General features: G+C 35.2%; 1 protein-coding gene across 1 annotated transcript; it reads left to right on the forward strand.

The window, feature by feature from the left end:
* The first annotated feature begins 1,809 nt into the window (after positions 1–1,809).
* On the forward strand, positions 1,810–10,696 carry LOC132057136 (RHOMBOID-like protein 1). Its single transcript, XM_059449597.1, has 6 exons — positions 1,810–2,359; positions 5,106–5,269; positions 8,703–8,866; positions 8,988–9,247; positions 9,696–9,822; positions 10,423–10,696. Exons 1-6 carry the CDS (start codon positions 2,037–2,039, stop codon positions 10,543–10,545), a joined length of 1,161 nt encoding a protein of 386 aa, XP_059305580.1. The 5' UTR covers positions 1,810–2,036; the 3' UTR covers positions 10,546–10,696.
* Positions 10,697–12,041: the final 1,345 nt, after the last annotated feature.

A 12,041-nucleotide genomic window follows, 5' to 3' on the forward strand; every position in this document is an offset into this window, starting at 1 on the left:
AGCATTAAAGGTATGTATTATGCATTCTTGAAGGAGCAAGTCCTGGAGATATAAACGTGTGTACAAGGACACACAACCACAGAGACATAACTCCAAATATGTCGACATTTTCTTTTCCTGGAAATTAAATATGTCAAAGATTTGACTGAGTCAAAATCCTAAGAACAGTTCAAATGCTCACCATCTATGTAAAGCATTGTGCTCATCACATATTTTGTCACTTTTGATTCAGAGAGAATCACAGGAAGGCACATATTAGGCAGAAAAAAATAAAATGAATGACCGTAAATACTAAATACTTATCCGCATTCATCGTTTAGCTAAATCAAAAAAAATTAGTTAACCTGAAAAGTTACAAATTGAAATGGAATTATATATCGGTTAACCATAATATAAACATATATGAAGAAAATAGGTTGAATACATCGACAACTCTTTTAATTTATCAGTAAATTTTATTTATACATTCAAACTATGAACGACATGTTCCAATTGAAAGATCTGAACACATGATAAAATATTCACAAGCGTTCATTACCTAGATAGGTTAATCACATAAATATGTCTCCTCCTTCAATTATATACATTAACGACAATTGGCCGGAACATGCATGAGTAGTTTTACGGCCTTTGAGGTTAATGCGTATAATTAAGAGACAATGGTAAAAAACACACCTTTTCTATCACATTTTTGTGACTTTTATACCCCAACTACTGGTTGTTCGTTTTATCAAACTGAACTATCGCCATCTCTATATATAACCCACCCCAACTATCCGTTGTTCCATTTTCCTATCTGAAAACCCTAAATTATATTCGGTAGGAAAAGGAAACAACTGATAGTTGAGGTATAAAACTTACAAAAACTGGTAGGTCAAGTGTGTTTTTGATCATTAACTCTATAATTAATGAAATGACAAATTTTAAGATTAACTTATCTATGTAATGGGGCTGAAAACGCAAACAAAAATATGAAAATTTTGAATCAGAAGATTAATTGTTATAATCTCTTACAATTAGTTCACAAACAATTAATGTCACGTGGAAAAGTACAATTGCATAGGTCTGTCAAAAAATGCATTTGACCAAAATCTACACAGCAAGAAAGTGGGTGTTTTCACTCAAAAATTTGTCTACACAGCAAATATAATGATATTCAACAAAAGTATATACCTTTTTTAAATCAATTTTTATAAAAATAAATAAATAAAACTTCTGATTTTAATTTATTTTTAATAATTATATTTTACTCCCTCCGCCTCAATTTATGGGACACAATTTGATTTAGCATAAAGCTTAAGAAATAAATAAATAATTTTGAAAGGTCTAAAACAAATTTTAGACATCTATATGGCTATAAAGCATTTAAGGATAAAAACAAAATTTTAAAATTAAGTTGTTTCTAATTATAAAGAGAGGTGATATTTATATGGCTATAAATTATTTTATTACACCTCATAAGTAGTGTAAACTTTTACAGTATAAGGAGTATAAAGAGTATAAGTATTTAAATTTAAAATTGTTATTTGTACCCTGTATGTATTCGAAACTGAGTCATATAATAAAATTAGTTAGTGTAATCAACCCTTAATCATTATTGGATTTCCGTAATCTTATTTATTGTAATTTAAACAAAAAACAAAACAAAAAAGAGGAATAAGGCTACAAAAGGAGAAGAGTGTAGGAAAGTAGAGCTCGTCGGCAAACAAAAGCAAAAACATCTTCGTATATATCAATCAACCTGTTTTTAATCCTTACACTTTATCCTCTCTTCCTAGACACTTTAACTCCTTACCAATCTCCCCAAAGATAGGAAGAGAAAAAAACTTAACTTTCAAGAACCAATTCTTGATTTTCCGGCAACCAATTCTTGATTTTCCGGCGACCAATTCTCAACTTTCCTGCAACCAATCCTTGATTTTCCGGCGACCAATTCTTGACTTTCCGGCCACCAATTCTTGATTTTCCGGAGACCAATTCTTGATTTTCCGGCGACCATTTCTTGGTTTTCCGGCAAGTCTTGATTTTCCGGCGAGATGGGCGGAGGTGTTCCAGCAGAACCAGAGATCCAAATCCAGGTCCATTCAAAGAAAGGGGGTAACTCAAACTCAATATATCCAGTAGAGCCAACAAAAACAGGAGGACCTGGACCTGGTGTTTATAGAGAAATTAAGCATTTCAAGAAATGGTTTCCATGGTTGATACCAACTTTTGTTATTGTTAATGTGGTGACTTTTTTGGTGACTATGTTTGTGAATAACTGCCCACAGAATTCGGTTTCTTGTTTTGCTGGATTCTTGGGTAGGTTTTCCTTTCAGCCTTTCAGTGAAAACCCTCTTCTTGGACCTTCTTCTAACACGTACGTATCTCTCTTATCCCCCCCTTTTTTTTTTTTTTTTTTGCTTTCTATAAGTTGATATTTTCAGTATTTGTTTTGTGAAATCTTTAAAAGCTTTATGGTGTATTCATGCTCATCTCTTTAAGAGAAGCCCCATGGGGCGTAGCAGAGGCAGAGCCAGGATTTTTAGTTTATGGGTTCTGCACCATAATTAGATTTTTTGTACATATTTAATGAATTTCTTAACAAAAACACATGGTTTGAGCTAAAGTTATTGGGTTCTGCTGAACCTGTAGCAACCATTGTGGCGCCGCCCATGATGGGGAGTCTTAGTGGTTGAGGCCTAGGAGAAAAACCTTTTCAAAAAAGAAAAAGAAACTTTAGATTCCAGGTTTAAGTTGGTGGGCAGGTTTATCAGTACCTATACTTTTGGGCTTTAGCAGGTTGCCTGGTTAATTAATAATTAGTGGAGGGACAGCACGGTGGCCTAAGGGATGGATGGGCCGGGGGAGCTTGTGGAAGCATCAATTTTTATCACAAGTTGAAGTTTTTTTCTTGTATTCACTTATAGGTGTGGTCGAGCTTAAGTTGTTTAAATTAGCTTGAATAAGAAGAGACAAAACTCAATTTGATTATGGTTGTGTCCTTTTGATCAAGTTGTCGATAGCCTGGGCTCTATGATAGGCCTTATTTAGATGAGCTTATGTAGAGAAGGAAAAAGGGGGTTTTGGGTGTGTGTGTGGGGGGGTGGGGGGGGGGGAGGTATCATCGCTCTCGTCTGAGATTTGACTACCGAATCTTTCTGTCTTGGGTAATTGGAGAAGAGGATCTTATTGGTACAGATTGAGTTAGGCACACGGGAGGCGCAGAAAGTAAGCCGGATCAAAAGAGAGTTGCACATGCTTTTTCAGTCATTCTTTTATCCTTATCTTTTATGAGAATCCAAATCAAGCTACGAGGAGCTTTTTATTAAAGTTTGTGCTTTAGTTTACTTAGCTTTATCTTGTACCATAGGTTGCACTTACATTTCTAGCTTCATACTGTATCAAGAGAGAGTGAAAATTGCACAAAAAATGATGACCCCAATGCAGAAAAAGCAAAAACAAATCAACTGGCTCGTCCTCTTTGTTAGACATGCAGCATCTTTTGGTAAATTTCTTCACCTTATATGGAGGTCTTTTTTTCTTGTGTGAAGATCATTTTGTGAGCACCAGACCACGATAACCCCTTTAGGAAAAAAATGTATTTCCAGGTAGCTTTTGTAGGGAGAGAACAGTCAGTGAGGCTACACTTTGGTGACATGAGTTGATTGGATTTGGCATATTTTAAGGGGTAGCTTTTACTTGAATGCAACAGTTTGTTGCAGAAGATGAAAACTTTGCATTCACAAGCTAATTTTGTTTTGATCGATAAATAAAACTAATTTTGTTTGTGAAAAGGGAGAAAAAGAAGAGAGGAAGACTTCTTATTTAATTGGTTTGTGGTGAACAACAAATAGGAGGACTCCTTATACTGGTGTTTAAACTGCATCAAATGAGTTCTTAGAAACAAATAGGAGGACTTCGTTTCAATTTTTTTTGTCTTACTTTCCGTTTTAGTCTGTTAAAAAAAGAATGCCACTTTCTATATTTAGTAATTCTTTACCCCCAACATCCTAAATGGCATAATTAAGACCACAAGATTCAAAAGTCTTCTTTATTTTCTTAAAACTCTGTGCCGAGTCAAACTAAGGCAAGGAAATTGAAATGGAGGGAGTATATGATAATGGAGATCCTTTATGCAATTGAGTGACGTTTCCTGGTTGAGAAGTAAGTCCAGTTTTGCATTCCTCAGCCTTTTTTTTTTTGGTTCTCCTAGAATCTGCTGGCTTCCTATACTAATATTCATCTTTTGTATCAAGTGAGCTAATCGATTTAGTTAGTACTTTTTCTTATAATTACAAGTTGGTTCTAATATAGGTTGCTTAAGTTAGTTCGTTACTCATTATGTCTGTGTCCATAGTTCCATATTTACTTTATCCTTTGTTTGACTAGCACTACTTTGACGACAATAATATGAAACCTAAATCACGAATTAGTTGTGTAAGATATATGAATCCCCTATATCCATTTTTCTCTATTTGGGCCCATTTCATTCCGCTACTCATTAAATTTATCTTTTAGGACAATTCAAGGGTCTTCTAAAATGAGAGATTCTTTAAATTTCATACCTATCCCTACACTGTCTGCAATCTTTAAACAAACTAAAATGACTCATGTCAAATGCCGGAGTTATTTTTTTGAGAATGTTTCAAACACCGGAATTATTGTAAGTGTGTTAATATCAATTAAACCTTAACCCAATTTATTTGTATTGACTATACAAATATTTTGCTTCCGGTGTGTTTCTGATTTGCTAAAACAGCATGGATTGAAAAGATTATAGGTCTTTTGGAAAAGCTTCCATTTCATGTGATTATTGGTTCCAACTCATCCTATTTTAGCACATTCAACATCCTTATCAAAATTTTAGAACATCCAATAATCGTCATGCCACCTTTGAGCCGGCACATTTGACTAGTCATACACTTCAATATTTGATCAAATTACTGAAACTTGCTGATCTTTTACTGCATTGAGGTTGATGAATGAATTTACGGCATTCTTTTTTGTGTTGATTTTCTAGGCTAGTGAATCAATTTTTCTTGCTTAAACGTACGCTGCATTTTTGGAATAGGTAAACATCAAAATCACATGTAAAAAGCCTTTTTTCTTTCCTTTTTATTTAGACTAGAGAAGATGGGTGCTTTAGACGTGGATAAGGTGGTCCACGAACATCAAGGGTGGCGCCTTTTTACTTGCATGTGGTTGCATGGTGGAGTTTTCCATTTACTGGCCAACATGCTGAGTCTTTTAGTGATTGGCATTCGGCTGGAGCGAGAGTTTGGATTTGGTATGTTGTTCTTATACTCCTATAATATTCAGAGCTCTTACCTGCATTTACATTTGGGTTTTGTTCTACGTTGCTCCTATCAAAGATCTGTTTCTGAGATTAGAAAAAACTTTTTCTTGTTGCAGAATCACAATAGATGTTATGTTGCATTTCCAAAAGTACTAAGATTCCAGATGCTAAGGCTTAGTTGCTACAATTTTCATTTCATTTGTTATTCACTAGATTTTTTTTCCATTAGGAGTCGCGAGATTTATGAGCTCGTGCTTCTCTTAGCTGATATTAGAGTTTGAGAAAGCATAATTTAAGACCTACTTATCAGTATAAAAGATTGAAATGGGTACTTGGATTTAGTATGTTGCTGACTTGATAATGTTACGCCTCACTTTTCTTTTTAATGAAGGTAATAAAATTTGATTAAAAGAAGGGCAAAAACAGTCCGTTTATAAGAAGTATACCAAAAGACAGAAAACCTGTAAAATATAGTTTTCTGCGAATGATAATTAATCTTCTATAGATATAGGAACCATGTGGGTGCACCAAATAGAATTAAGGGATAAGAGACTACTCCTCAAGTGTACAAAATCCTTCTCTACTCAATCAAAACCTCTCATATTTTTCTCTCTCCATACCATCTAAATAAGTGCTAAAAAAGCAACATCCCATGCCTTTCATCTTTTCTTTCATCTTCCAAGAATCCAGCTAAACATGCTTCTTTAACCATGTAACATCACCCACTGAAGTCCCAAACCATCTCAGTATTACCTACCACAGATGATACGCTATCCAACAATGTAAAAGGAGATCATTCTCGTCTTCTTGTTAGTTTTTATACATGAAGCACCAACTGACACAAGTAATCTTTCTCTTCCTCAAATTGTCAGCCGCCAAGATCACCTTGTATCTAACCAAAAGAAAACATACCTTTCTCACACCCTAGGAATCCATACCGAGAGATGAGGAAAATTTGGCTCCTGCCAACTCTGAAGCTTCTCATAGCAGGACTTAACGGAGAAGATGCCATTATTCCCCCTCCCCATCTCAATTCATCATGGCTAACCTGTGAAGTACTTTTTTTTTTTTAAGCAATTCAGCCAAGCTATGAAATTCTGTGACCTTCGCAATGCTCTTTTATATCTGTTGGACTAACATCTTCTTTTAGAATGAATGTTAGCATGAATTTATGTACATGTTTGGAAGCGTAGTTCCCAAGTTACTGTTCTTTGCACTACTTATGTCCCTGAAAACTTACATGGCTTCCATTACCCACCCGAATGATACATTCCCATCAGACTTTTCGCACTCCTTTAAGATATTCCTCCAATATCTACACCCATAAGGAAGTATGATACTTTTTGTCCTCCATTCCCCTCCCAAGATCCCATATTTCTCTGCGATCACCCTTCCCAAGGGCATTCTCTTCTACCTCGAATCTCCATAGCCACTAATCCAATAAGGCCTTGTTAAAAACTCTCAAATCGTAAATTACGAAGTCCAATGCAACACTTTTGTATCGTGACCGCCTCCCCATTTACCAAGTGAAATTTCCTGTCCCAACTTGAGGCATCCTATAGGAAATCCCTCTGAAGTATTTGCAGCTTTCTTGTAATACGATAGTACTAAGCATGGAACAAGGATTTGAAATATGTGGGAAAATGTTCATCAGAGTACTCTTAACATGCGAGCGTCTTTTATACCCTTTCTATCACGGGGTTCCAAGTTGTTTGGTCCTTACTGGATGCTCCAAGTGATAAACCAAGTAGATAGTAGGAAGAGCCCCAACGTTGCAATTTAACACATGTGCTAAGACCTCAATCTTCTCCCGCTTGCCGACGGGGATAATCTCGCGTTTTCTAACCACTCGGAACCATGTCAACACTGGTCTCAAGTAAGCCAACTGATCTTTGTTAGCATCACAAAATACTAAAATGTCATCAGCAAACAAAAGGTGTGACAGTCCACCGACTGTGGTAGAAACCCTCCTCATGTAACTCCTATCGGTCATCTTGCTCAGCTCTTCCATCACTAGTATGAACGGCATAAGCATAGAGTGTTGCCCTGTTTCACTCCTCTTGAACTAACAAAGAAGCGACAAAGTCCACATGGTGTGCCATTAACTAGTACTGAATACTTAGGCTGTTGAAATGCAAAAGTTGATTGAACTTCATTTTACATCAAAAGCCCATCTTCAGCATAATGAACAAAAAAAATTCTCAGTTTATGTGATCATAGGCCTTCTCAAGATCCAATTTTGATCCTCGATTCCCCTTGCTTTCTTCTTGAATCAACTACTTCATTTGCCACCTATGATGCATCTAGAATTTTTCCCCTTCCGCAAAAGCATTCTGCTAATTAGATACTCTCTCATCCAAGACCTTCTTCAGTCTTTCGGAAAACGCCTTAGACATCCTATAGATGCTTCCCACTAGACTAATATGCTTATAATCCTTGGTACTCCGGGCTCCCTCTCTTTGGGGAACATTGACACTTAAAGAGGCGTCGAATCTTTCTGAGTTCTCCCATATCCTGAAAAATCAATGGTTTCCATCACCTCATCTTTGAATTATTCCAACAATAACAGAAAAATGCTGAAATGGATCCATCTGGTCTCAAAACTTTATCTCCTGCACGACACTTGATGGCCTCACGCCTGCTGCTCCTCCTTTTCCCCAATAGGTTGGAAATAGGTAAAAGAAACCAAGTGATATTATTTCTCCTGCAATTTTGTTTGGTGCAAGAGATTTATTGGACCTGTGCTTTCTACTTTTCTTTGATAACAAGTTTTTGCAAAAGTTTCATGTATTCGAGGCTAAACAAATGCATCACTTTCTTTTTTCTATAATAAAAATCCTCACATTTCTGAAAATCCTTTCCTCTACTTGCCTCATTTTGTAAAAGGATTATCTTCTCCTGTAAAAATGTTGGCGGTAAAAGGTGCATTTGAACAATTTATAAATCCAATTGAATAGAGAGGTGCTTCGATTGGTATGTGTTGATATAAATCTGTCAAACTGTGCTATTTTCTCTATTACCGATTCAAAAAAAAAATGACATACATAACCTTTGGTCCCTTGGTGCTCATTTATACAAGAGGATTCATTTCAATTAATCACATTTGAGATTTAAAATTAACTATTCTGAAAAACAGTTGTCTGGCGGCCTTGTCCTGTTAGATGCTCAAGTCTCCATCTTGTTTTTTTTTTTTCCCCCTTTTCGCTTAAAAGGTTTATGTGGCGGAATGCAGTTTTTATATATATCCATTTAAATTTATTGCTTATATATGTTAACATGGTCTGAGCCGAATGCTGTGGGTTTGATTGAACCTGCTGTGAAGAGCTAGATCCACCTCTGGTTCTTAACTTAATCTTGTGTTCTTACCTGTTATTCAGAAGTAGTGGACTACTGTTTGCTTATTTTTCTTTATTGTGTTTCACAGTACGCATTGGCCTGCTCTATATCATCGCTGGACTTGGTGGCAGCTTGTTCTCAGCTCTATTTATTAAGTCAAATATATCTGTTGGTGCTTCTGGTGCACTTTTTGGATTGCTGGGAAGCATGCTTTCTGAGCTCATAATCAATTGGACTATATATGCCAATAAGGTATCTATCAAACAGCTCTCGTCACAGTTCACACCTGCCATTAGCGGTCGGCTTTCTGATCATTTGATTGAGAAATCATCTTATTAAGCCCTTTGACGTATTTTTTCCCCCTTCTCTGCAGCTTGCGGTTTTGCTGACCCTTATGGTCATCATTGTTATAAATCTTGCAGTAGGAATTCTCCCGCATGTTGACAACTTCGCTCATATTGGAGGATTTATGTCTGGTTTTCTGCTTGGTTTCGTATTTCTGATCCGGCCCCAGTTTGGCTGGGTGAGCCAGAGATATGCATCCAGCGCATATTCTTCAACATCAGCTAAACCTAAATTCAAGGTGTATCAGATGGTCCTATGGGTTATTTCTCTCATTCTTCTGATAATTGGGTAAGTTACTTTGTGCTGTACCTTGTTTTTCCTAAGTTGTACAAAAGATAGATAAATAAAACTAAGTTATTTTCGTGATATTTCTTAATTACCTCTCTACTTAGTGAAACATTTATTTGTTGCCAGCTTGTAGAATCTAAGTGACTTGTTATTTGTAGGATGTAGGTCCCATTACTAATGTTATCAATTACTTCATGTTTCCATCTCCATGATTCTGACAATTATAGCCTCTAAACTATAAACTTAGAATACATATGACTACCTTGTATCAGATATGCAAAATGTGTCATTTAGAATAAAACATGTGATGCTTCTCAGCATTTAGTGGCAAAAACTTAAGATGGTTAAATAATATGGTAATTTAGATAAAGAAGATTCTGAATTTGATTTTATCTTAGTATTTGAATGCCATATTTTGTAGCCATTATCTATATTATCCTTGGTGTAGGTTTACTGCTGGCTTGGTCATGCTTTTCCGTGGAATAGATTTAAACGATCATTGTCCTTGGTGCCATTATATGAGCTGTCTACCCACTTCAAGGTGGAGTTGCAACACAGAACCTGTTTCCTGTATGGTAAGTAGTTACTGAATTTCCTGTTCCACGAATCTAAATAAAGCTCCTTCACTCTCGTGACATGAGACGTTCATTTTCCAATTCTATAGTTACAGAACTCAGGTTAGGAGAGTGGATATTTTCCGTAGGGATGTAAAGTTGCACTTACTATAGCTTCTATATAAATGTTTACTTGACAACAGGTTAAGGATTTTCGCATTTTAATCACTTAGGGGTCGTTTGCTTGCTGGTTAAGAGTTATGGAGGATATAGTTATGCATGTATTATTTAATCCATCTTCTACCATGCATAAATAATGCCTAAATTCTTTCCTCGCTTATACATGTAGGAGTTATGCGGGATTGTAAGCTGGTAACCAAAGACCGTACTTGGTGTCTTAAATTTTATACATAACAACTAATACTACGAAACATGGTACTGGTTATGCTGGTTTTAAACAGCCAAACGACCCCTTAGGCTTCGAAGTTAATTAAAAGAAAAGGTTGCAGCTACTTCTGAAAACAAATCTTTTCAAAGCAATCATGCTGTATTTTTCATTTATTATTATGGAAGTTTTGGTGTGTTTGGTTTGGTGAGTTGAATTTGATTTCGTTATTGCAGTCTGAGCAAACAAGTAACCAGCTTACCTTGACGTGCTCCAACAGTAACAAGACGAGATCATATTCTTTATCGAATCTAAATACGTCTCAGATCCAGGGGCTGTGTAGTCAGCTATGCCGTTGATTAGCCATCACTTACAATTTGTTTGTAAATTGATGTCTGCTATTCATAACATTCATTTGATTAACTGCTTTTTCTTGTATTGGAGAACATTCTTATATAGTAAAAAATTACACAGAGTTCATATTGGAAGCTTTCTTAACCTGAGTTTACATTTATGAATGTGTTTCTTCCCAACACAAGCTCTTGTAGTTTGAGTAGAAACTTTCCCCTTAGAACTGTGATGTCAGAAGCCGGAAATTGGTGTTAAGTACTGATATATATTAATTGATAATCTGGTAAAGATGGTAGTTAACTTGCTATTACATGTTAGAATTAACTGATGGGTAAAAGAATCTTAGATTACTACTCCCTCCGGATCAAAAAAAGAGTTCACTTAGCCTTTTTTTCTTGGATAAAAAAAAGAGTCCACTTAGCAAATCAAGAAAGAATTAACCTTATTTTTTCATATTTGTCCCTATTAAGTGTTATATGATCAAATTCCAATACCTATTTAATTAGGGGTGGTTTAGTCAAATTATTTATTTTTATCTAGGAGTTAGTATTTTCTTAAGCGGTGTGTAAATGACTAAGTGGACTCTTTTTTTGATCCGGAGGGAGTAATAATTAATACCATCACTACTACTTCTAACACTGCTACTATTTCGTTATAAGATTACTAGATCGTGGTCAAAATTTTGGGTAACCATAGTTTTATGTAATTTGAAAAAGACCTGCTTTTCATTAAATTTGCCAATGATTAGATATTAACTTCTAATTTGTGACATTTGGCTCCTTGTAACTTTATATTTAATTACTACTAATTCTTCCACGTGACATGTAATGTATATCTGTTGCAATGATAAAAAAAAAAAAAAAAAAAAAAAAAGGCATAAATATAGGGGAGTCAACGAACGAGTAGTAAGGCTACTTACAGCAAATATTGAGGGTGTTGCCAAACAAATTGTTATTCACAGCTCAAATTTAACGGATAGAGTTTGTAAAATATTTGACGAAAAATCAAAATTATTTAGGAGTATTTAAAGGATTACTTTAAACTTATCCTGAACAGAGGGGACTACTTTTGTCATTCTCTTGTGCATATTCTTACAGAATCAGTCAATCAGCTCAATAGTTAAGACTTAAGAGGAAAATTTGTATTGTATTTTATACCAACATTGAGTAGGATTAAGTGTCTTTTGGAGACATAGAAAGCGATTAAATATGATTTGGTGTAAACATTAAGTATGAATATTTTTCACATTTGGTGTATACATTGTATGAATCATTTTTCACATTTGGTGTATACATTAAGACGTTTCAAAATATTATTAGAATATACATTGGACTGAACTTTTTAGTTAAGTATTGAAGATGAAAACTGGTAAAAATTTAATTGTTGTAAAATCAACCTAAAAGAGTATATCAAAAGATAAAAGCATGAACAATAAAGAGATAAAGAGAGAAGAGATTTCTTATTCATCCAAATGCGTTCAAGTATTGTTCAAGCGTTCAACCGT

This window comes from Lycium ferocissimum, chromosome 5 (genome assembly GCF_029784015.1).
Source record: "Lycium ferocissimum isolate CSIRO_LF1 chromosome 5, AGI_CSIRO_Lferr_CH_V1, whole genome shotgun sequence".
NCBI lineage: Eukaryota > Viridiplantae > Streptophyta > Magnoliopsida > Solanales > Solanaceae > Lycium > Lycium ferocissimum.

Coding starts and splice junctions, on each gene's coding strand:
- LOC132057136 (XM_059449597.1), top strand. CDS start 2,037: ATGGGCGGAGGTGTTCCAGCAGAACCAGAGATCCAAATCCAGGTCCAT. Junction 8,867..8,987: donor GGACTATATATGCCAATAAG/GTATCTATCAAA, acceptor CCTTCTCTGCAG/CTTGCGGTTTTGCTGACCCT. Junction 9,823..10,422: donor CAGAACCTGTTTCCTGTATG/GTAAGTAGTTAC, acceptor TCGTTATTGCAG/TCTGAGCAAACAAGTAACCA.